Source organism: Alnus glutinosa, chromosome 6, assembly GCF_958979055.1.
Source record: "Alnus glutinosa chromosome 6, dhAlnGlut1.1, whole genome shotgun sequence".
Classification (NCBI taxonomy): Eukaryota; Viridiplantae; Streptophyta; class Magnoliopsida; order Fagales; family Betulaceae; genus Alnus; species Alnus glutinosa.
In genome coordinates, this window is record NC_084891.1 from 3,750,148 (window position 1) to 3,776,151 (window position 26,004).

At 36.3% G+C, this 26,004-nt stretch overlaps 1 protein-coding gene across 1 annotated transcript; it reads right to left on the reverse strand.

Annotated features, from left to right (window-relative positions):
* Positions 1-10,130: 10,130 nt before the first annotated feature.
* LOC133871337 (uncharacterized) lies at positions 10,131-13,163 on the reverse strand. Its single transcript, XM_062308764.1, has 2 exons — positions 11,851-13,163; positions 10,131-11,203 (listed from the first exon to the last, which is right to left on the reverse strand). The coding sequence occupies exons 1-2, from the start codon at positions 12,985-12,987 to the stop codon at positions 11,081-11,083; spliced, it is 1,260 nt and encodes a 419-aa protein (XP_062164748.1). The 5' UTR covers positions 12,988-13,163; the 3' UTR covers positions 10,131-11,080.
* Between the last annotated feature and the right edge of the window lie 12,841 nt (positions 13,164-26,004).

The following is a 26,004-nucleotide window of genomic DNA, read 5'->3' on the forward strand; positions in this document are numbered from 1 at the left end:
AATTAACTATAACCTAACATATTTAATTAAATTGATCCTACCCTTCAATCTTAACCATTTAATTTCATGTTAAGTTTGCGGGTCATATCAAAAAAATTCAATGCTAATATTATCATGTTATTTAAAATTTAAAATATATAACACTATATTTAAATGATGTGACACAATGCAACAAATTTAAATTTAAATTAACAAACCTTGCGCATAGTTAACATCTAAATAAAAGGTTTAATGCCATATGCAGTAAATGGATCATTTTAGCAACTCATAAACAATCAATAAGCTCCCTCAATTAGGAGCTTTAGGAAAAAAAAAAAAAAAAAATAGCTCCCTAAAAAAACAATCAATAAGCAATGAGGAATATTTGATTTTATTCTCTAGTCTATTTTTTGTTTATTTTCATGTAAAAGATGTGCAAATTCACCATTAAATCTGTGACATCACACGTAAGTTTCACATATTTAATATTTAATTTACAAAAAAGAAAAAATTATGAAAAAGAATTACATCAAACACATACATCTAATAAGCAATTATCAGTTAATTATTAAAGATTTTTACATTAAAGTTCTAATAACGCATGTGCCAGTATTGAAGGGCCGATTTGTACGAAATTTCATACAACTCACATATAAGAATGACATGTGTCCATTAAACATGTGAGAATCACATATTTTTTATTAATGCTATTAAAAAAGCATATGAGAAACATATGCTATTAAAACAACATGTGTTTCTTATATGCCAAGGGATATATGCTAATCTTATATGTGAGTTGTATTAAATTTTTTACAAATCGATTTGTAGGAAATTTCTGTCCAGTATTGAGTATAACATTCCTGGCCTACATAATTTTTTTTTTCTCCCAGAGTAAAAAATATTTATAAAAATTAGGGGTAATTACCTTTTCCCCCCATCAACTATCAGCCATTGTCAACATGCCCCCATGAACTGACACCTCAACCAAAAGAGAGCATCCAACTACCATCGTTACCCACTTTGCCCCCATCTGTTAGTCTAATTCACACAAAGACCAAAATGCCCTCTACAGTAATTAATAAAAAAAATATTAAAATTAATATTTAAAAAAAAAAAAAAACTGAAAAAGGGCGCCACCCTTAGATTAATTTTTGTTTTTGTTTTTTTTTTTTAAAACAAAAAAAATATATTAATTTTAATATTTTTTTTATTAATTACTGTAGAGGGCATTTTGGTCTTTAAACAAAAATTAACACCCAAAAATAGAATATTCCATCCAAGTTAACGGAATCTTCTGACGGATGGGGGCAAAGTGGGTAACGATGGTAGTTGGATGCTCTCTTTTGGTCGAGGTGTCAGTTCATGGGGGCATGTTGACAATGGCTGGTAGTTGATAGGGGAAAAGGTAATTACCCCTAAAAATTACTTATTTATGTTTAAAGATAATTATAAATTACTTTTTTTTTAAAAAAAAAATATATATATATATATATATGTTATCAACTTCCCTGTGTTTTGGAGTAAAATGTCTGTCCAAATCGACATAAAATTCAATCATTAATTGACACTCAATGGGACTTAACAGCTTCATGAAAAGGGTAGTAAATCAGTCGTGCTATTAGATCTGGAAATATAATAGATTTATTTTCATCTATTTAAAAGTAAATTAACGTGACGTTTTGGTAATCTAACATTTCCATCACCATTCACATTTATGAGAATGCGACTTTTCTCATGTTTAAAAATAATTAGGATTATGATAAGGATTTCGAGAATATGAAATTCTCATTTGTGGTTTATTTCTAGTCATCTTCTTGGAATTATTTATTCTTCACAAAATATCCTTTCCTTACATACGTTTTGTTTATATTGTCCATACAATTTGCACACCTTACTAATAAGGACCGGCAATATTTGAAATGACATGTGAATCTGACATGAAATTAAATGCTTAGGATTTAATAGTTTATCCCGTTTAATTAAATGGATCGGGTTATGGTTGACCTATACAGTTTTATACTCATGTTTCGACATGACCCGTAAGCGACATGCGATATAATGGCAGGCAATTTTTGACATTACCCGCGAACCCGGCACAAAATCAATACAAAATTAGAGGGTTATGGTTGTGGGGTTTGACCCGTTTAATTAAATAGATCGGTTAGGGTTGACCTATATAGTCTTATATCCATGCATCGACACGACTCAAATCTAACACAGGAACACAAATTGTCACTCGTATTTACTACCAACAAAAAGAAACATCCATACATTTATTTTTAAGGTTACATACCCTATTGATACCTGAGTTTTAGGCTTTTTTAAATTTAATACTTGAGTTTTCATTTGTTTTATAAGTGATACCTGAGTTATGGGTAAAAACTCATTTGGTACCTCTGTTACATTTTCCGTCCAAATTTTAACGACCCACCACGTGTCAACTGCTGAGGTTGACACATGACACTATATATAAAAAATAAAAATAAAAATCTTTAAAAATTAATTAAAATAATAAAATTTAAAAGAAAAAGAAAAGAGGGGTGGCTCCTTGGCCAATCTAGGATGGTCGAACCACCCTCATGGGCCACGGGGGTGGTTCGGCCACCCCAAGGGCCAAAACCCATCAAATTCTTCTTCTTTTTTTCTACCATGGGGGTGGTCGGCTCAACCACCCCTCTTCTCTTTTTTTTTTATTTATTTTTTTTATATATATATATAGTGCCACGTGTCAACCTCAGCGGTTGATACGTGGTGGGCTGTTAAAATTTAGACGAAAAATGTAACAAAGATACCAAACGGGTAGTTTCGTCGAGGGAGGGAGGTTTTTAGCCTCTCTCCTCCCAGTTTTGCTTTCTCCTCTTAGCCCTTCTAGGGCTATAGAGGGTTTTGTTTCCTCCTTGAGTCGTTCCAGTGGAGGTTAGAGTCTCCCAGCCATTAGGGCCATGGAGTTTTGTCCCCCTGGACTAGATTCGATAGTGGTTTTAGTCCTCCTAGCCCTTTTAGACTATGGAGGTTGTTTCTTTCTTTGTATTTTTTAGTTTTTATTTGTTTGTTTGGTAGGAAATCACTCAATAGAGGTTCCAAAGGAGTAGAGTCTGTCGTTTGTGTCGTTGGTGGGAAGATTTGGTAGTGATTAAGTTTCTAAACATTATCTGGGGCCAGATTTGCACATATTCGCCGTTCTATAGCCGACACGCGCCCTACAGCCTTAGTTGTCGTCGTCCTCTGATCCTTCCGCCTTCTTTGGCCGAGACGCTCACCAGCAACCGACGCGTGGTCTTCACGCGCTCGGGGGTTTCCACCCTTTTGGCCTCACGTGAGGGCCACGTCTGTATCTTTTGCTGTTTTGGTGGTAGTCGAGGACTTCTGGTGATAATCCGCTGCAAGGGTTCTTTTCATGATAGCGCATGTATCTCACGCGCCATCGACGTTGGCTGTTCGTTTGCTACACGCGTCGTCACCGTGACGATTTTCTTCGGGCGGCAGTTTCTGTTTGGTGTTTCCTGTTGACAGATTGTATTTGACAGGTTGCTTTGTGTTAGATTATCCTAGTCATTGCTTTTTTAGGACAGATTGTTTGTGACAGATTCCATAGTGCAAATAATAGTTTCTATGTTAACGCAGAGACACATTTCTGTTGGCTATGACTATTTGTAGCATCTGTTGGTATGATCTGTGTTTTCTGGGGTAAATGTAATGGGGTACTTATAGATTTGAGTCCCTGTAATGGTCTGAGTCTGACTCAATCTTATATCAATTTGATTGTAACTTTGTTACCCTTTGGGAGTACTTAATGAAATACTTACATTTTCCCTTAAAATGAAGAAGAAGGTACCACCTATGAAACAAATAAAAACTCAGGTATCAAATTTAAAAAAGTCTTAAATTCAAGTACTAATAGGATATTTTACCCTTATTTTTATTTTTGAACAAAAATTTTCTTCAAACTGGGTCGGAGGAAGTTCCTCAAACCCAGTCTAAAAAAATAACATTTGTTTCTTAGCATGGGCATGTGTTTCTCTCTTGTAAAATGACATATTATTTTTATAGATTGAATTGAAGAAAAAACTCAAATCAGAGGAAACTCTGTCATTTTCTTTTTAGGCCTTTTAGATTAAATACGTATTAAAAATAAATAAAACAAGAAAGAAAGAGGAACAATGAGCAAAGCATGAGCTTTGGGCAGCGTAATTAAGCTCCTCACACTAACCTACGAAGAGAGGGTTTGAAAAATTAGAAGGTCCATTATCTAATTAGGGTGCGTTTGGAAATGCGATTTCGTATATAATAAGTGTTATTTTAAATCAAATCGCAAAATATAAATTTTTTTGAAATTACGTTTTTAAAAATTGCGATTTGAAAACGCAAAAAAAATCTATTTTTCAAATCGCAGGTAAGATGATGTTTTTTTTAAAACGCAGAATTTTAAAGGTTAATTTGCGATTTTAAAAGCTAAACTGCGATTTTGCCAAACGCTTAATTGCGTTTTTAAAAACCATTTTTTTCAAATCGCATATTTTAAAATCAATATTTTAAATCACACTTTTTAAAATTGCAAACCCAAACGGACCATAAAAATTGTGTTTTTAAAATCGCACTTATTGAACTCGCTACTTTTTAAAATCACACTTATTGAAACCACAATCTCAAACGCACCCTTCACGGATTAAGTTATTTGAAAATTTAGTAAGTTGTTAACACCTTATAATTAATAAACTTACGGGATGTGCATTCTTTGTCCTTTAAAATAAACTAAACACTCATTCCCCCTTCTCTAAAAGGGAATTCACTTCCCCAATGAAAGTGTCGGAAGGAAATTCATATTATCTTAAGTATCTAGATTTTCTCAACTTAATTGCAACAAAACAAAGTAATCTTTTAGGATTCTTTACACTCAAACGCCCCTAAAGGGTTCAATTTTTTAATTCATATAGTACATATGTGTTGAACCCTATCTCTCACCCCCCACATCCCTTCCCCCACCGGCCGCGTGCTCCACGCGCCACCACAATCGCACGTGGGTCTGTCGCACCTCCTTCATTTCCATCTTCATCTTCTTCGCACATCCTCCTTCATGCACCATTTTCTTTTGTTTCCCATTCTCTCGAGTCTTTTCATAACTAATACCATCTTTTTGTCTCCAAATTTTGCAAAGAAAAGACATCCCGTGCTCACCAACGGTTGGGCACGGGACATCATATTGGAGTTCCTCTACAACGACTCTAGCTCAATTGATCTAGGGCAATCCTTCCTCTTGTGGCAACCAAGACCCCTTACCGCCCTCACCGGTATGCCTACCAGCAGCCAATCCTTTTGTCTATTACAAAAATTACCTTTTTTGTGGCTATTTTTTTTTTGAGTCAACGGGCCAAAAAAACTATTTGATCAGGTAATTTATTTGGTCCTTTTTTTTATTTTTTATCTTTTATTATATTATTTATTATTTGGCATTGCATTAAGATAAATTATTCATTTCCTTCTCTAAAATATTTTGTATAAAAAAAATTATCCAATTATAGAAATGTTTAGTGATAGTTTTCTAAATACAAAAAATAATTATAATGAATGGATTGCAAAGGACAAGTTAGAAAGGCACGTACACATCGATATATAGCACGTTACTATAATGCACACTAAATGGCTATTTTTTGGACCCTCTTCTTTATTTAGGGAAAATGTGGATTAATTAAATTAGACAAATTACACTTTTAAATAAAATAGTAAAGCCATCATGCATATTATTAATTTTAAATAGAAAAAAGGTGTTAACATCTTATAATTAAATCTGAAATGATTGCTAGTTTGTAATTTGTACATCTGGACAGAATAATTGATTGATTGCATGGTACTCCAATATTATTGATTTTAATATTATCAATAATTAATTAACGTAGAATTAATTAAGGAGGTAATCATAAGCAAGCTTAGCATATGAATTACATAAATTCTGACAAAAAAAAAATAAAAAATAAAGTAAGAAGGAGTTGGGTCAATGAAAGCATATTCTTTCTCTAGCCCTTTTTTTTTTTTCTTTTTTTTTTTTTTCTAATAATTAATAGAAATAGAGAAATGGTAGATACTAATAATAATTAGTTTGAATATTCTAGAACAAGGCACCATAAGGATATTCCCCTCGTGGCTATACAGAAGTGGAAATAATATTCGCATCTTACATGATTAAGTAGCTGACGGCTAACCACCAATGTTATGTGACAATGTGAGGGAGAGAGATTATCTAATAGATATTTTTATGGTGGGGGTGGGGAGCTGGTGACATAGACATCCAAAACCACCTAGCACTAATTTAATTGAGCAATTTTGTCGGTCCTTTTTTTTTTTGCCCCTTTAATAAAAAGTCAAATTTTAAAATCATTGTTAGATTAAAATTCAATAATGATCAATCACAAGCTTAATGATAATTCATGGTCGGTTCGATTTATTTTGAGGCATTAGGCAAAAAGTTTAAGTACGGCCTTTTATTTAAAATTAAATATTATTTAATTTAAAATTCATTCTTCTTGCTTTTTGGGATGCAAAATTACTTATTAAGTTTTTATATTCGAGTTTTTTTAACATTTTATTTTTAATTGATAAAATAGCTAATCCATTTAATCTCTCTTGTGATATTGTTGACCTTATGTAAGATTTTAGTAATTTTAATTTTGAAAAACTTATTTCTACAAAAGCAATTGTAACAAGTGTTGTTAATAAAATTCTATAAGCGATACGTACATTAGGAAAAAAATCAAGTCTTCTTATATAATTTTATTTGCCAACTGGAGCACTTTCTTTTATTTGTAAAATTTATGTTAAAAATTTTAGTTTTGAAAATAAAAATTTCTGGAATGATTTTAAGGAATTGAATAGTAAGTTATTGGAAAATAATGAAAATGGAGAAGAAGAGATAAATTCAAATTCAAATAAGACTTGAATAGGGAAACAATAGGATTTTGTATAGGATCTTATAAAGAGTAGGATTTGAAATGGAAACTTTGAGTCTTTCCATCTTCTTAGCTTTTTTTCATTGTATTTTGTCTTTGAATGTTGGACTTAACTTAAAGCCTTCAATTTTGGTGATTAAGGCCAGCCTTCATGACTTTTGAGACTTTTCAGAAATATGTATTTTTTTAATTGGAGGCCTTATTAAATTGGGGGCCTTAGACGGCCGTCTAATCCGCCTAAAGCTTTAGCCGGCCTTATGATAATTTTAAAAGTCACATTATTATTAGAGATACACAATAAAAAGTTTTAACATTACTCATAATTCCTACGAGGATGTTAGGATTCACATTACTTCGGTCTTATGACCCTAAATATTAAGTCTTTAACGGGATAATTTGGATAAATTTTTAGACGGAATTTTGACCTCTTTCAAACTCATGTCTGAGAATAAATTTCTTTCATTGATTTTATTAACATTGAAACAATCTTTAAGTAGACTTATATCCTTCTCACCACAAAAAAAAAAAAAAAAAAAAAAAAAAAAAAAAAAAAAAAACTTACATCTAACGTCAACCTCCCTTGTTGGCTCCCACAACAGATCCACGAGTTCTCTCATCTCCTTCCCTAATAGATTTTCATAGATGATATTCTCTTTTTTGCTTATGAAGACCTCTATATCTTGTTGCAAATTCATATACGACGTCTACAAAGCCTTCTTCGTTGGGCACCTCCATCACCGAAATTTGAAGTGGTGTTCTTTTTTGGCAGCTCCGATCCGGTCATTATCAATGCTCCCCCTCCCTACTATGATTCCCAAGTTTGCTTGTCGCTACAATAAGTGTTGCTCAAGACAACTCCTCTTTTGGACTACCCAAAAAAAACATCCTTTTAGGGGTGCCCATTTCTTGATCGGTGTCCAAAAATCCAATGAGTCGAGACATTCATTTGGCCCATTCTCAATCATTTTTAAGTTTTTATTGCACTATAATGATTATATTGGGTCTTTGTTGTTTTCTCTTTTACGTACTTAATACCCTTCCCCACCTTACGACTGACAAAACAGGTTCATGTGTCGGGTTTGGGTCAACCCATTTGACCCGTCAACCCATCACCTAATATAACCCACTTAAATAACGGGTTGACACGACATAACTCGTTTGACCTGTTAATTTTAACGATTCATGTCGGGTTAACCCAAACCGACCAATTTGACCGGGACATGAAAAGAATGAGGAAATTTAAAAAAAAAAAAAAAAAAAAAAAATTAAGTAAAAGTCAACCCTTATTTATTTATTTTTATAAATTTGTATCGGTCTAAATATTAATTTTTACTGTAATATTATCATAATTTTATAATAATTATATAACAATATATTAAATAGCATTATTTCATCAAATTTTTTCCCGATAAATAAAATCTAATACGAAAAATATTAAATTAAAATGAAAAAAAAAATACCGAGATAAAGCTCAAATTTATAATTTTTGTTGTGAACATGTTCTTCGAGGTGTCAGAGAAATGTCGGTGCTACAAGACGCAGCCGTGACAATAACATTTTTGGTTGGGCGGTTTAAGGACACCACGTCCTTGTCATCAATGATTCATGGAGCAAAAGGAATTCTTATTATTGCACAAGGATATTGAATTTGCAAATTGACGTTTTGCCTATGGAGGGCCCAAGAAAATGTCGATTTTTTTGCTTTAGAGTTTTGGCCCCCTGATCTGTATTTTTGATTTTGACAATTAAAAATTTGAGTTTTGATCATGCCATAAATATGTTTTTCTATTAAATTTTGTTGTCATGTTTGTAAAGATTTAATAGTTTCTTCAAATATCTAGATTAATTTCATTATCTTTCTCTTTTTTATGAAAAATTTGAAATTCAATTTGAACCGGTAAAAGGATTTACGGCACGTCTAAGGCTAATCCATTTTAAAACTGGTTCATCTAGCTCTAATCTAATTTAGAATCGGCTTTGAAATTTGCTTTAATTGAAACTGGACTTGTTGAGATTGAAACACTTATCTCTTGGATCGAGATCTTCTACAATTATTTGAACAACAATTCAAGCAGGTTATTGTGAGAGAACACTTATGAAATTTACCTGACCAAATAAAAATTGGGTTGCCAAATCGCTTATCTGATTAGGTAGGTTGTATAAATGGTCTCTTACAATCACCTGTTCAAATTCGAATAAATAATTGCAAAAAATTCTAATGCTTATTTCTTATGTTATCTCAATCCAAATAGATCAAATTCCAACTAATATGGGATCCAAGCAATACTCCTCTACTTACCCATTTTAGCTTTTAAAAGGCCCTACTTCATTTAAGCTTTCTAATGGTAATAATTAATAGTAGCACTAGCACGACCACCATCACTGGTCACCACTAATTTATGGTGCACAACTTTAAATGATGGAAGTGTCAATGAGTATGGCCACCAACAATGGGGCACCACAATAACGCGTAGGGTCCATAGTTTCATGTTGGGTGTTACATATGACTTCATTGTATTTTTTAAAAATCATGATCATGAATAATGGTGGCTTAGGTAATACTACCTTTTACCAAACTAAACCCTAAAAAAATAAAGCTGGGTAATATGATGAGTCAGAGAATAACAACAAACAAACAGGGAAATCTTATTTTGAGTATCAGAGACAAAAATAGTTTATTTTGGATTGGGGAAACCACAAGTGTTTGATAAAATTTCTATACGAGGATTTATTTATTGATCGATAGTCATTAAATAAGCAAAGCTACCGTAATTCTAATATAAATATAATCTTAACCCGACTAATACATTCAAATCAACTATAATCCTTTATAACTATAAGTAAGGATTGCCGGCGTGCGGTAGAAATCGGATCAAGCGGCGGATCGAGACGGAAGTGGTTACACTGAGTTTGCTAGTCTGACAGCAATGGCGAGAAATTTGGGCAAGAATCAATGGGACGTGATCATGTTTGTAACTGTTTCACCTGAGTTATGGGCTTCAACCGACAACGATTTTCTTCGAATGGGAGAGAAATTTCTGGAGAAGTTTCTTCGCATTTAGACCGTACGTGATTGATTGTAAACCTCCAACATGGAGATTGTGTTGGAGGAAATATAGGTGTACGGCTAGATTGTTTTCCGGAGTATTCGGAAAATTGTTTCTTCAAGGTCTAGGACTCTGTTTTTTATAGAGCAATTTGCTCTCTTAGTTTGATGAATGAAATCTTATCTTTATTTCAAAAAAATAAAAAAGTACATCCAAATCATAAGAGATAAGAGATAAATCAAATATCTATTAAGAATCATAAACACTGGTCTTCAACTTTTCTTGCCCATCAGTAGACTACGGATTTGCCCCCCTTTCACAGCAACCTTGCCATCAATGTTGAGATCAGGAAATTGTTGTTGGCCTAAGGGATTCTTCAACAGTGTCACCTCCTTCAATCAATAACACTTGTGGACGTTGGCTTCGATGTCAAGGGACAAACCTTTCGTTGCAATTGAAACAGATCCCCTTCTCTAATCCCCTGTCAATCGTTTAAATTGAGTGATTGAGCTGAGTCGCATGTTGACTTTTGTCTGTAGGCTCTTGGCTCCCTTTTGCTGACTGGTTGTTCAATTTAGTATGGTAGCTTTGCCAGTTCTTGATGGTCTCTCTCAAAGTCTTTGGTTTGAACATCCAAATCTCCTATGCAATTTCGTCTTGCAATCTGCCCAATAAAGTTCCTACAGGCATCTTTGGTTACTAGCCTTTTAACCGGAAACGGGTACTCTGTTAGATATAAGTGTAGAGGTATTTTTGTCTTTTCACATTTTTTGAACAAAAATACCCCTTCACTACAACTAACTGGATACTCTCCATTTCAACTGAACTGAAAACAAACAAGTACTTCACGTTCGAAGATGCTCAAAGTAATTTCTACTTTCAATTTGGTATGTCTCTTGCATCCATATACTGGCCATCCGACTCAACCAAATCCTTGGATCTTCCCTTGAAAATTTAGGAAATCAAATTTGATGTGCCGATTATAGTTGTGTTGGACGTGTGTCTCGTAGTAGTTCACAAAGAATCGAGAAAAAACTTTCGACAAGGGTTTTCATCATAGATGGTCGTTGGGCTGCCGAGTTTGGTTCATCCCGTTCTGTCAGCGGTAGTGATTCATCCCATTGACCATGGCCGTAAGAGCTGATTCATTATCTCTAAAAAAGAACACTCCAAACTTTGCATTCTTGAGTCGAATAGACGCCCAAGCTTCAATTCGTTGAATGACTTCTTGGATGTCTGTTTTTAACTCTTTCAATATGTTATTTGTTGGTTGTCATAGCTTTGATACCAATTAATAAGTCATAAATTAAAAAACAAAAACAAAAACAACAAATCAAACAAAGATAGTTCATTTCGGGTAAGAGAAACCACAAGTGTTTGATCAAATTCCTCTATGATAATTTCTTTATTAATCAATAGTCTTTAAATAAGAAAAGCTATTGTAATTCTAATACAACTCTAATCCCAACCCAACTAACACATCCAAATCATGAGAGATAAGAGTCTTAAACCAAACACCTATTAAGATTCATAAATGTTAGTCATCAACTTTTCCTCCCTATTAGTAGGTTCTTTTGTGGTTACGACTTCTAACATAATACTTCCTTTAACTAAACTAAGGATAAAGTTTTTCTTCAAATTGATTTATAAAAATAATTTCTAATCGAGTCTATTAAATTAACATATGTTCAAAATACATGTGAGAAAAAAAAAAAAAACGTTAGAATCACATACAAGAATCACATGAATTTTGAATATGTGTCGGTTTAATAGACTAAATTGATTGAAAACTTTGTCCCTAAACTAACTCCCTATTTTTTTCTTAAATAAATAAAATAAGCTAATGCTTTAATCTAATTTCAAGGCGAAGAACCCCATAATACCTCTGCCTCAATGGTGGATGACTCTGCTTCAGAAACAGAGGCCTCTCTGACTCTCCTTAATATTTCCAGTTTGATTTCTCCTTTCTCTGTTTGACTCAACCCTTCCCCAACTTCCACTTGCACTGAAAAACTTGCAACACACCTTCCAAATGGATTGTTCTCCACTTTCGTTTGAGTTTCTGACTCCGTTTCCTCACAAACTTGTCCGTTCTCTCTCTCAACCACACCACTTCCACGCTCCAGCCTCTGCAACTCCATGAGCTTCTCCACCAACTTTTCTTCAAGCATTTCCTCAACAACTTCTTTCCTCCCAAAATAAGCGAGTTCAAGAATGCAATCCAAGGCTGCAGCTCGAATAGACAAATCTTCTGAGCCCAACAGGTTGATGATTCTTGGGATTTCGCCATTCGATTCCATTTCATCTATTAATGGAGTTCTGATGAATTTGATCAGCGAGCAAAAAACTTGAATCGAACAACACGAACCTATAGATGTCAAGGCTCCATTAATTGTCGGACCCATGAACACCAATCCCACAAAAACGTTCTTATTGAATCGAACTAAAGCATCTACAACAAGAGCCGCTTCGTCTCGAACCCGCTTCGAACACATGGAGTCAGAAAGTATAGATTCAAGAATCGAAAATACCTTCGCCCTCAAAACCAACTCTTGAAAATCTCTGTCGAAGCCTTGGCAAACCCGGTTTCTGAACTCAGCCAATACCTTAACCTTCTTCTCCTCATCCGCCGATTCTTGCAGCGTCCTCGCAAGACTTTGAACACTTTCTCGGTCGAGAAACGCTTGAATCTCAGCATCTATCTTGCATGAAATCCGGGAAATCTTGTAGCTGGTGATCTGGTGGCGGAGGAGGCATTTTAGGCTATAGCCCTGAGATTTTTCGAGCGTTTCGAGTAGGGTCTTGAGGTTGCAGAGCAACCGACAGAGGCTGAAAATATGTGGGTTCGTGGAAACAACGGCGGCGGCCTCGGCTTCGAGCTTTGAAAGAGCTTCAACGGTGGTTTCCGAATTGTTTGTTAGGGAAATGGGGTAGCTTCGCAGATCTTTGGTGGCCTTCTTCAGCGCTTCTAGTAGTGTTAGAACGCGTCGATTCTCTTGTTCCTGATCAGCTTCGTCCATGGCTGCTTAGACAGTAAGATTTGAAAGTCAGTGACTTTGCGTGAGAGAGAAAGCGAGTGAGAGGCAGAGGGAAACCAACGACTGGTCCAAAAGGCTGAACCAACCAACCGTTCAAACATAAGTACGGTAAGCCTGTTAGCTGTCCTCGCATGTAGACACCCGTTCCCCGTGAAGGAGAAAGAGCTCCCATTTGTCTCCATATAAGAGTACACGAAAATTGGATGCGATGTATGTGCGGAATTACCCCCCCCACCCAAAAAAAAAGTTGTTGCGATAGATTTAACCCCACAATTTTTAGTATATATCATACTTTTTTCTTTCTTTCTTTTTTTCTTTTTTTTTTTCTTTTTTTTTAATGTTACACTAGTTTTCATTTTTTTTTTTTTTTAAAAAAAAAATTAATTAATCTAAAAATTAATTGATAGTGTCACATCAGTAATATAAAATAAAGGGTTAAATATTATTTAACTCCCTAGATTAATAGCTATTTTTTATGAAACACCACAAACTGACAAGTGTCATGATTTGACATTTCAAACTGTCAATATGTTCAGTCTTGGATGTTATATTGGATGAAAAATTAAATTTGACCAAAATGTTTCGAAAATTCTATTATTTTGATAATTGAAAAACCAATATTATCTTATTTATTTATTAATTAGTTAAAAAAATACAAAAGGATAATTTTGGTTTTTCAATTGTCAAAATAAGGGCATTTCAGAATATTTTGGTCAAATTTAATTTTTCATCTAACATAATGGTCAAAACTGAAGAATGGGGCTAAGTTGCAACAAATTGATAATTTGAATGGATAAAGCATGACACTTATCAGTTCGTAATGCTTTTTAAAAAATGACTATTAGTTGATGGGGTTCAATTATATTTAACCTTAGGAGTTAGAATAAAAATGTAGTATATATCATTCATCATTTTACCATGCCTTAATATAAGAATATTAAGCATTAAATATAAAATTGTTTAGTTGAAACTGGATCGGTTAGAATTGAAACGTGTGTCCCATAACAGAACATAGGACGCGTTTGTTCTAAAATTTGAATCCTTATTCAAAAATCTAGGTTCATTTGTTAAATTAGTGAGACTTATTACAATTAGAGAGTTCAAATTATTATATTAGTAAAGACATTTGTATTATTATAACTTATGTGAGATTCTATTATGCATACAATTTCAAAAGGACATGTTTCCATTACATATTTATTATGTGTGAAATTTGATACTATCACACAAATCGAGACACACTCTACAACTTTACATTATTTTATTATGTATAATTATTTAAATCTTAACTATTATTTGTAAATTAAATAATAATAGTTATTTAAATCTTAACTATTATTTTATTATGTATAAAAGGACCTTTTTTTCTTCTTTTTATTTTTATTATTTTTTATTTTCATTTACATGTTAACAGAATGACTGAGTATCAGTTAAATCGGTGATAATTAGAAGTATTTTCGCCCACTAGACTGCCATAGTCAGTTAAGTCAATTAATTAACTCATTTTATACCAACATTAACAATTTTCAACTATTTCAATTAAAGTAATACTATAAGGAGGACCCATGTTTTGGGAGATAATGGGATGATGATGTAAAACATTTCTTGTGAGAAAAACAAGCTTTAAAAAAAAAAAAAAATTAGTCACACAATCTTTTCATTAATGTATAAATTAAAGATTAGCGCGTTCCACATTTAGAATGTCAATAATACAAAAAGAACCTTCCTCAATGTGAACTTATTCGTTCATAAAAGAAAACACATAATTGGCTAGCCTATGAGCTATTCCATTCGCTTATCCTCTAGTATGATTTACACTCCATAACTGCAAACTATTCAGCATGATTATGGCCTCTTCAATCAAAAGCCCTTGCCTACACCAATTCTTTATTTCCTTACTCAAAGCCTTCACAATTTGGAGTACATCACCTTCTAATTCCATCAGTTGATGTCCTAGCTTTCAGGCAAAACCTCAAAGTCACTGTAGCTTCAGCCGTAGTAGGATCAGTGTTGTGTAATCTAGGGGCTCTAACAACTACAACAATATCCATCTTCATTGCATCCTTATCAACTGCTACATTCCAGTTTGCCTTGACATGATTCACGGCAGGTGCTATCCACTTTTGATTAGAAGAAAAATCATCACATACTTTTTTGTTAATGCTATTAAAAATGCATGTGAGAAACATATATATATATTTTTTTTGGAAAAAATACAATTTAGCCCTCCTAAGCTACTAGTCATTCTCTGGATAGCCCCTCGAACTACCAAGGCTTAGACTATGTCCCCCCAAACTACTAAAACCTTTGGAAAATGCTCATTTTGGCGAAATATCCCCATAATACCCCTACCACGTGTCATTTTTCAATTAAAAAAAATCAAAAATTAAATGAAAAAAATAAATAAAATAAATAAGTAAACTAAAATATATATATATATATATATTTTTTTTTTATTTCTTATTTTTTATTGTTAAAAAAATGGGTGTTTGGGATGGCGTTACTTCTCAACCGTGACCCGATCTTCCCGACACCCCTTCGGTTACCATCTGTTTACAATTCTGTGATGATCAATTTTATAGCCCAGCTCGGCAAGTTCCAATTTGAAATCATCAGTTCGTTGAACTCGGCCGAGCTCAAGCTCGCCCCGCTCTGAAAAATATCATCTACCTAAGAGAAAAACTTGTGATCCTTGAGCCCCAGGTAGCTATTGGCCAACGTTTTGAATGTAAAAAAAAATCACAGAGAGGAAAATAGATATGAACATCGACGAACAAGCTTACATTTGTTGATTTCTCTGTAAAAAACCAATCGAGGTATTCTGTAACGATGATAGATTTTATCGTTGTTTGTAACAAAACAAAATTCAGATTGGAATCATTCATAACTTTCGAAAGATCAATATCATAAATATCGAAGGATAGGAAATTAGTCATGTCCGTGTTTGGAAAGGCGGGGACGAGTTCGTCGAGTTGCAGGCGTGCATCGTGCCTAATGACGATGATGGAAAGAAGCAGTATGTTCTCCGATCGATCGCAATATTTTTTTAAAAATAAAATATAAAATTTTATTTTATTTTTATAAATTTTATAAATTTTATAAATTTTATAAATTTTAAATTTGTTTTAATTTTTTTGAATTGAAAAATGACATGTGGCATGAGTATTATAGAGATATTTCACGAAAAATTGGCATTTTCAAAGGTTTTGGTAGTTTGGGGGTCAGAGTGTAAGTCTTAGTAGTTTGGAGGGCCATCAAGAGAAATAGTAATAGTTTGGGTAGCTAAATTGTATTTTTTTTCTCCTTCTTCTTCTTCTTCTTCTTCTTCTTTTTTTTTTTTTTATTTATTTATTTTTTAATTATATACCAAGATCATTTTCAAAGACCGAATTGTTGGAATTTTTCTCCACTCTTACCATAAACAAGTTTCAGAATTTGCTAACCGATTAATTAATCGACTTTATATCAACAATAACAATTTTCAATTATTTGAGTTAGAGTAATGCTATAAAAAGGACCCATGTTTTGAGAGATCGGGGGATAATGAGATGATGTATAACATTTTTCGTGAGAAAAACATGTTTTTATTTATTTTTTTTTATTAAAAAAAATTAGTCACAATCTTTTCATTAATGTATAAATTAAAGATTAGCGCGTTCCACATTTACAATGTCAATAATACAAAAAGAGCCTTCGTCCATGTGAACTTATTCATCCATAAGAGAAAACACATAATTGACTAGCCGATGATCTACTCCATTCACTTATCCTCTAACATGATTTACACTCCATAACCGTAAACTATTCAACATGATTATGACCTATTCAATCAAAAGCCCTTGCCTACACCAATTATTTATTTCCTTATTCAAAGCCTTCACAATCTGGAGTGCATGGCCTTCTACTTCCACCGGTTGATGTCCTAGCTACCAACCTTTCTGGTAAAACCTCAAAGCTGTTGTAGCTTCGGCCGTAGCAGGATAAGTGTTGTGTAATATAGAGCCTCTCACAACTACAACAATATCCATCTTCATTGCATCCTTATTAACCGCTGCATCTCAGTTTACCTTGACGTGATTTACGGCAGGTGCTATTCACTTTTGATTAGAAGAAATATTCTCACATATTTTTTTGTTAATATTATTATTAAAAAAACACGTGAGAAACATATGTTTATTTATTTATTTATTTTGAAGCAACCACAGATCCTGCCTCTTTCAGGGATACAATAAAGCTTGGTTGACACCTTAACCTGGAACAAAAAGTTAAATTCAAAAACATTCTAAATGAGATAACTGGAAGATGGTGATGGAGAGGTGGTGTTGTGTGGAAGCAAAGACGTTTGTGTTTACGGTGGTAGAAGGAGCTTCGGTGGTGAAAGTGGAAGAAAGGAGGAGGAATTTCTCAGGGCTGGTACTGCTTGGCGCTCAAAGCATTGGGTGGCTGTTTTCGACCTTGGAGAGTGTGCTGTGGTTTTCAGGGAAGGATTTTGTTAGGTCCTTCAAGGAGGGGTCCAAGGTTATCATCGTTAAGCGAGGAGGTAACGTAGCTGGAAGATTCCTTGAAGTGGCAGCCTATGCTTTGGGTGGTCTGAGAGGGATTATTTACATTCCTGAAGGTTGTGATGGGTGGGGATGGAGTAGATTCCTAGTTGAGTTGGGTAAGGTCAGGGATTTCCTCAAAGAATCAGCTGGGCAAGGTTTGGTTCGGCTTGGACCTCTGCCAGTGAAGGAATCGATAGATGGTGATGGAGCTATCATTGGTGCTGCTACTAGTTCTAATGGCTCAGACGGTGCACCATCTTACGTTGAAGTCCTGTGCACAGGCTCTTGTCGACCGGAGAAGGAAGGGTCGAAGCAGGTTTAGCCGGTGCATCCTCTGGGTAAAGACCTTCATGACCGTTATGTCTTTGAGAACGTGAAGGGTGTCAGACGATTGCCTAAATTGGACGCACAATCCCATTCTGCTGTTCAAGGCAAGTTAGAGTGTTCCTTTGGTGAAACTTACACAGGCTTTCATTTGATTGGAGGGGAAGACACGTTTTCCTCTCTGTTGCTCTGGCAAAGCCAGTTGGAGAAGCTGCAAGTTGACGTGGACCGAGCCCTGAGTAGGGTTCGTGAAGGGCTCCTTTTGGTTGGGCTGGGCTTTAAGCCCAATGGTAATAGGCGGAAGAGTAAGAAGGACCGGAAGAAGAAAAATCGGAGACCTCGATGGGTTCCGAAAGCTCCTAAGCTCATTTCAAGTGATTCCATGGCCGATCTGGTTGTGCTTCCAGAAGTAGGGCCGTCGTCGGCGTCGGGTTTCGGTGGTCGAGAGAAGTCTCCGGAAAACTTAGTGACTTCCGGCGGGATAGGTCATCCACCTCTGACGTCCAGTGTCCCTGTTTCGGAGAACCAGTTCGTTGCGTCTTCTTCCAGAACCGAGTGGGGATCTCGACCAGAAATCGCCGCAGTGGCTGTGAGGGAAGAAATGGGTCTGGTCGGGATGTTGGGTCCGATTACGGGAAGCACAGAGGTCGTCGGTGGTTTGTGCCCCTCCATCGATATCCATGCACCGGTAAGCCTTGCCTCTCTTCCGGAATTGAGCACTGGGCCAGATATCCCAGCTCCTGGCTCTGAGGCCATAAACGCAGTGGTCAATGTCCCTGGCCCATCTCCCCACATTGTCGGAGGTCCGCTTATTCCCCCTGTAGTCCTTGCCCCGGCAAGTGCATCTCCCCAACCGGATTCTAGTGCTGGGACTGAGCTGTCCGTCCCTGTGTTGGAGGTACTACCCATAGTCCCGGTTGTTCCTGCCAAAGTCCCGACGGATTCAAAAGATGTGCTGGTTGTTTGGGCTGGTTAGGGTTCTTCGAACTCTATGGTTTCCTCAGGTATTTCTTCCTCTGTTTCTATGTTGGAGACTGTCCCTTTTAACCTCTTACCCCCCTCCGGTTTGGGGCCCAGGAATGGATTGGAGCTAGTTTTGTTCCCGGAGGAAGAGCCGTCTCCTTTGTCTTGCTGTCCTAGTGACAACGTTAGGGGTTTTTCTGGTAAGAAATCTTCAAAGGACTTTTTGAAGGCGATTCTGGAGTACAGCCATTCGGTGGGGATTACGTGCGATGGCTATGAAGGTCAGCTTTCAGCCGTGTTTGAGGCTATCCTTGCCGATAATGATAAGAAGGAAACGGGTTCTTGCTCGAAATTGGGCAATAAATTCTCAAGGAAACTAAACAGATTATCATGTTCTATTAATTATGACGCGCGTAGCGGAAGCACCTCTCAGAGTAGGTGCAAAGGGAGGGCGCTTGGAGGTTTTTTATGAAGCCAAAAATTATTTCGTGGAATGTCAGAGGGTTAAACGAGGGTGGTAAGCGGTTGAAAGTCAGAAACTTAATTAGGCAATGGAAGACAGATATTATTTGCTTACAAGAAACTAAATTGGAGTTTATTTCCAACAGTTTAGTGAGAAGCCTTTAGGGATGTCACTTTGTTGATTGGTGCTACTTAGCCTCTTGCGGGGCCTCTGGTGGTATCCTAATCTTGTGGGATAGGAGGATTGTTGAGAAGTTAGACGTGTATGTGGGTGAGTTTGTTGTTGCTTGCTCTTTCAGGAGCGTTGCCGATGACTTTTCTTAGGCCTTCGCTGGGGTTTACAGTCCTAACTTCGACTCTTTTAGAAGCTTTATCTGGGATGAGCTGGCTGGCCTTTCTTTTTGGTGGGAGTTGCCTTGGTGTATTGGGGGTGATTTCAATGTCACTCGCTTTCCTGCTGAAAGATCTAGGGAAGTTCGTCTTAACGCTGCTATGATGGAGTTCTCAGACTTTATTTTCGAGCAGGGCCTCATGGATTTCCCTCTTGTAGGAGGGACTTTTACGTGGTCCAATAATCAGGAGAATCCCTTTTGGTCTCTTCTTGATATATTTCTTGTTTTTCCAGACTGGGAGGTCAAGTTTCCAGGTTCTATACAGAAAAGGCTTCCTAGATTGTGTTATGATCATTTTCCTATTCTTCTTGATTGTGGTGGCATTCATTGGGGTTCCAGACCGTTCAAATTTGAGAATATGTGGTTAAAGGCTAAAGGGTTTGTGGATAGTGTCCGGCTTTGGTGGGCGTCTTATCGCTTTCAAGGCTTTCCTAGCTTCATCTTCTCTCAAAAGCTTAAGGCTTTAAAGGTTGATCTCAAGAGATGGAACGAACAGGAGTTTGGTAATGTGGAGTTTCGCAAAAAAAAATGCACATGGAAGAATTATGTACTCTTGATAGGTTGGAGGAACAACATGTTTATCTCCCGAAGAAAAGGAGAGGAAATGTGTGGTCATTAGAGATCTGGAGAATTCTATTTTACAGGAAGAGATTAGCTGGAGACAGAAGTCTAGGGTTCTTTGGCTTAAAGAGGGTGATAAATGCACTAAATTTTTTCATCAAATAGCCAACTCGAATAGGAGGTCTAACTCCATAGAGTCGCTCTATTTCTTCCGACCAGCAGGTCATCAGGGATCATGTTGTTCAATTCTATGAGTCTCTTTTTGCATATCCTCTCCCATGGAGGCCTAGGATGGATAACCTTGCTTTCGACACTCTGGATGCAGCTGAGGCTTCTTCCTTAGAACTTCCTTTCAAGGAAATGAGGTCTTAGAGGTGGTGAAATGCATGAATCGAGACAAGGCACCAGGTCCTGATGGGTTCTCTCTTGCGTTTTTCCAAGACTGCTGGGATGTGATCAAGACAGATCTCATGGGGGTATTCTGGGACTTTCACTCTCATAGCAAGTTTGTCAAAAGCATTAATGCCACTTTTATTGCCTTAATTCCGAAGAAGTCTGGGGCTGTGGATCTTAAGGATTTTCATCCTATCAGTCTTGTAAGTGGTGTTTACAAGATCATTGCAAAAGTCCTTGCAAATAGACTTAAAAAGGTTGTGGAGAGGATTATCTTGTCCCCTCAAAATGCTTTTGTGAAAGGTAGGCAAATTCTTGATTCAGTTCTTATAGCTAATGAGTGCTTGGATAGTCGCATTAAATCCGGTGAACCAGGGTTACTTTGCAAACTGGATATTGAGAAGGCCTATGATCATGTCAACTGGGATTTCTTATTGTATATGTTGAGAAGATGTGGCTTTTGGGAGAGATGGTGTTCCTGGATAGCGCATTGTATTTCTATAGTGCGGTTCTTTGTTTTGGTGAATGGCACCCCAATGATTACTTCGAGGGAGCTGCCTTGGTATGCTGATACTGTTAACTATTTAGCCACAGGTCGGATCCCTTCTCATTGGTCCAAACAAGACAAGGACCGCTTCTTCAAGCAAGTTCGATCTTATTTTTGGGAAGATCCGGAGTTATTCAAGTATTGTGCTGATCAGATAATCCGCCGTTGTGTTCCCGAGAGTGAATTCCACAGTATTCTTACCTTCTGCCATTCATTAGCATGTGGAGGACACTTCAGTGCCAAGAAAACTGCAGCCAAGGTTCTACAGAGCGGATTCACATGGCCTACCTTGTTCAAAGATGCCTATGGGTTTTGTCGAGCTTGTGAGAGGTGCCAACGCCTTGGAGCTATGTCTCGGAGGGACATGATGCCACTAAACCCTATCCTAATTGTTGAAATCTTTGACGTTTGGGGTATCGACTTCATGGGACCCTTCCCGCCATCTTTTGGGTTTGAGTATATTCTTGTAGGAGTGGATTATGTCTCTAAATGGGTTGAGGCTGTGGCCACCAAGACTAATGATCACAAGGTTGTGGTCAAATTCATCCAGACTAACATTTTCAGCCGATTCGGTACCCCACGGGCCATCATTAGTGACGGAGGTAAGCACTTTTGCAACCGGTTTCTCAAGACCTTGCTCCTTAAATATTCCGTCACACACAAAGTAGCCACTCCCTACCATCCTCAAACTAGTGGCCAAGTGGAAGTTTCCAACAGGGAGATGAAGCACATTCTAGAGAAGACAGTTAGGCCAGATCGTAAGGATTGGTCCTTGCGCCTCCATGATGCACTATGGGCCTATCGCACAGCTTACAAGACACCAATCGGTATGTCTCCATATCGGATTGTTTATGGTAAGGCATGCCACCTTCCTGTGGAGCTAGAGCACAAAGCTCTGTGGGCAATCAAGCAGTTCAATTTTGACATGAAAGAAGCTGGCTCTCACCGGAAACTTCAGTTGACAGAATTGGAGGAGCTGCGCAATGATGCATATGATAGTGCCCGCATTTACAAGGAAAAGACAAAGGCATTTCATGACCGACATATTCTGCCCAAATCCTTTGTGCCAGAACAAAAGGTATGGCTTTTCAATTCCAAACTCCGGCTCTTTCCTGGGAAGCTTCGCTCTAGATGGGATGGCCCTTTCATAGTCACGTCAGTGTCTCCACATGGCGCCATCGAATTACAGGACCCAAAAGATGGCACTTTGTTCAAAGTCAACGGCCAAAGATTGAAGCCCTACATAGAGGGCGTTGCACAGAATGAAAATGCTGCTTCCATCCACTTGACGGATCCCATCTACTTGGATTAGAGGAGTTTTTCTTACCCTTCCTCATTTTTATTTTTGATTTGTTTGTGGATCTAGTTTGTCTGGCTGAAGACGTTAAACTTAGCGCTAATGGGAGGCAACCCACTTTACTAACACTTCTCTTGTTGATTTTCTTGATTCTTATTATAAAGCTGGAGTAGTGCTTTGTTTTTTTTTTTTTAGGACAGGCATTCTTGCGTTGAAGATTGGGGGAGTACAACCAGTCCCATTTATTTTTTTCCTTCCACCCGGTATTGTATCTCTATCTATACATTGGGGACAATGTATCGTTTAAGTTTGGGGGTGAGAAAAACATTTTGTTGTCCTCTTGTAGATATTGTGACTGCCTGATCATGCTATTTCTAAGAATTTGGTTAAATTTTGAATTTTGATTCGTATTTCATTGGTGAGCTTAACATGATGAACACATGATCACTTGACTAGGGAATTAAGAAGTTTTGTTAATTTCTTTGGCAGCATGAGATATTACTTGTTTCAATTTGATTCTCACAAGCACACTAGCATGTAGTCTGTGGGGTATGAAATTTGAAATCAGTTATGTCTGTTATCAATATCTTAGATGCAGCTGGGTAACTTATTGGAGGAATAACCTTGGCATAAAAAAAAAAATAAATAAAAAAAAAGAAAGAAAGAAAGAAATAAAAGAATAATAATATTGATTACTTTGAGCTTTTCACTGAGTAACCGGATCTCTTGCCTCATTAAGCATTGAGTATTCGCGTCAAAAGGTGGAAGTTTACCTTGATTGATAAATGGCTAAGTTTAGCTTCGTAGCCTTTTTGACTCGAGTTAGTAAGTCTTTAGGGTGTTTTACACCTAGTGCCCTAAAACCATCTGGTTTGGGAGTCATTGACCTAACACTCGTTACATGGGTCAATTAGAAAGCTTAAGGGAGCTAAGCATTGCACAGCCTGCATATATAAAAATAATAAAATATATATATGCCTTGGTTGTTTTATCTAATGGGGAGTCCAACGAATTTTGAGTGTTGAACCATTCATGATTGAAATTAGTTTTGAAACCTCATGACTATGTGTTAAGTTCACTTTACACTAGTTGAATCTTGTGATATCTCATAATGCCATGTTAGTAGCTTAATTTTTTGTTCCCTGAAATTGTGAAGATGGAGTTTATTTTGTTAAGCTTGCTAATGAATGAGAACCATTATTTTTATGATGCTGCATTCTTGGGGATAACATGGTAGGAACAATGTTTGTGGGTATCATTTCTGGCAAACCCTCACGAGACTTCACTCGTCCACTAGGGAGTCCTAGAGGTTTAAAAGGCTTGTTGCATACGCTAAATGCAATCGTACATCCCACGAAAGAAGGATTTATTCCGTTGTTTTTCAGTTTTATTTCTTGTTTTGTATTGCTAAGGGACTAGCAATATGTAAGTTTGGGGGTGTGATAAGCGTTGAATGTTACACATTCAAGCCCCTTAACTTATATATGTTAATTCCTTAGCATTGTTATTTGTTTAATTTTGTGTTGTTTTAATGTTTTCAGGTTTTAAATAAAGATGCAATTAATTCCATGCTTTTTGGGCTTAAAGTACACTTTGAGAAGACCTAGAAGATATGTTTAAGCTTAACCAATCATAATAGAATACCTATATGATGTGGTTAAGTTTAATCAAATCAAGTGAAAGATTAAATCGGAATTTCTCTAATAAGAGTCAAAATCGGATTGGGTTCAAATTTGGATTCTGCACATGTCTCAGTGTTTTAATCATAACTTTTGCATCAGATATTGGATTGCGATGAAATTAGTGGCGTTGGAAAGCTAATAAAAATTCCAACAAATATGTCAGAAATAGCTTTTCCTAAATTCGGACGTTTACTATATCAAAATCGCCTCGCAATAAAGGACCACAATTCTGGCCGAATTTGGAATCCTTTTCCTACTTGGATTGAAGTTTCAATCTCCTACTTGGACAAGAAGACTCAAGAGACGATTTTTCTGGAATGGCAAGAGCTTCTAGGCCTTAAAAAAACATTGAGAAAAGACACTGCTACCGAGAGAAAAAATTCAGAGAAAAACTTCTTGAAGGCTTGAAGAGTTGAAGAGAAGTAATCATGGCAAGAGGCCATTGCAGCAACTTCATGAGCGGCTAAAAACCTTTGTAGGGTATTGATGTAGCCCTATCCAAGCACAATGGTTTGATTGTATTTTAATTTAGAGAATTTTAGTTTATGCATGTTGGTTGTATAATTATGAGAATTGCTACAATTTGATATTGTTCTTCATCTTTTAATGCAATTGTTCTTCAATTCATAATCAATATTGGTAGAATTCTTCTCTTGTCTTAGAAAGCTTTTTACCTTTATTGAACACAAATCATTCTTATTTTTTGTGATTATGAGAATGATGATTATACAACGGGTTTAATTGACATATGATCAAGAGAATTAGATAGGCCATGCCTAGGGAAGATGAATCGTACTACACCCTAGTTTAGTGTAATTTAGGTAGACGATTCGTGCCAACCGAAGATGGGTTATACTTTTTCATTGATTGTATGTATCCTATTAAAGACGTAGCTAATCCATGCCTAGGGAAGACGGGTCGTACCGCATCTTAGTGGTTAGGTGGACGGTCCGTGCCAACCGAAGATGGATTATACTTATGCTTTAATATGGTAATTTCTTGTTTATTTATAGCATGCATAGAATGAATTTCTCTAATTAAATATGATTAACCATTGATGTGCGGATAGCGGTGAAGTCAATACTCTACTCTTTTTCTCTCTCTTATATTTCAATTCTCTTTTACGTTTATTTTTATGCACTTTAGTTAATTACAAATTCAACAATCTTTTCATTAGTTATTTTTAATCTTCATAAACTTGATAGCAATACCCCTGTAGTCCTTGAGGTTCGACACCCTCTCTATAGCCTTATCCTACAAGGATTCGTCCTATTGCGAGTGGTTATTTATTATTGATATATTTTGGTAAACAAAAGACCACATCAGGGAGACTGTGGATCACCTTCTTCTTCATTGCGAGGTTGCACGCGCTCTTTGATATGCCATCCTTAGTCGCTTTAGTCTGTCTTGGGTGATGCCTCTTCGGGTGATAGACTTATTCGCCTGCTGGTGGACGGGTGGACGCTCTCAGAGTGCGGTCGTGTGGAAAATGGTTCTTTGTTGCCTTATGTGGTGCTTGTGGAAGGAACGCAATGATAGATAGTTTGAGGACAAAGAAAGAACAATAGAGAAGCTCATTTCCTTTTTTCTTCATTCTTTGTACTCGTGGACGGCTGCGTATCTCGCACCTCTAGTGATTAGCTATAACGATTTTCTTGTATTGTTTTCTTCCTCTTCTTAATTGCTTTTTTTGTATACCCCCTGTGTACTTAATTGCGCTTTGCATTTTTTAATAAAACCTCTCTTCCTTATTAAAAAAAAAATTTATTTATTTTTACCAACATCATTTTCAAAGACCGAATTGAAGGAATATTTCTCTACCCAGTCTATTAGA

What these genes read in the sequence shown, in the direction of transcription:
- LOC133871337 (XM_062308764.1), bottom strand. Translation starts at nt 12,987, where the DNA reads ATGGACGAAGCTGATCAGGAACAAGAGAATCGACGCGTTCTAACACTA. An exon ending in CATCCACCATTGAGGCAGAG is followed by an intron (nt 11,204 to 11,850) that starts GTATTATGGGGT and finishes AGTTAAAAACAG; the next exon opens with ACATCCAAGAAGTCATTCAA.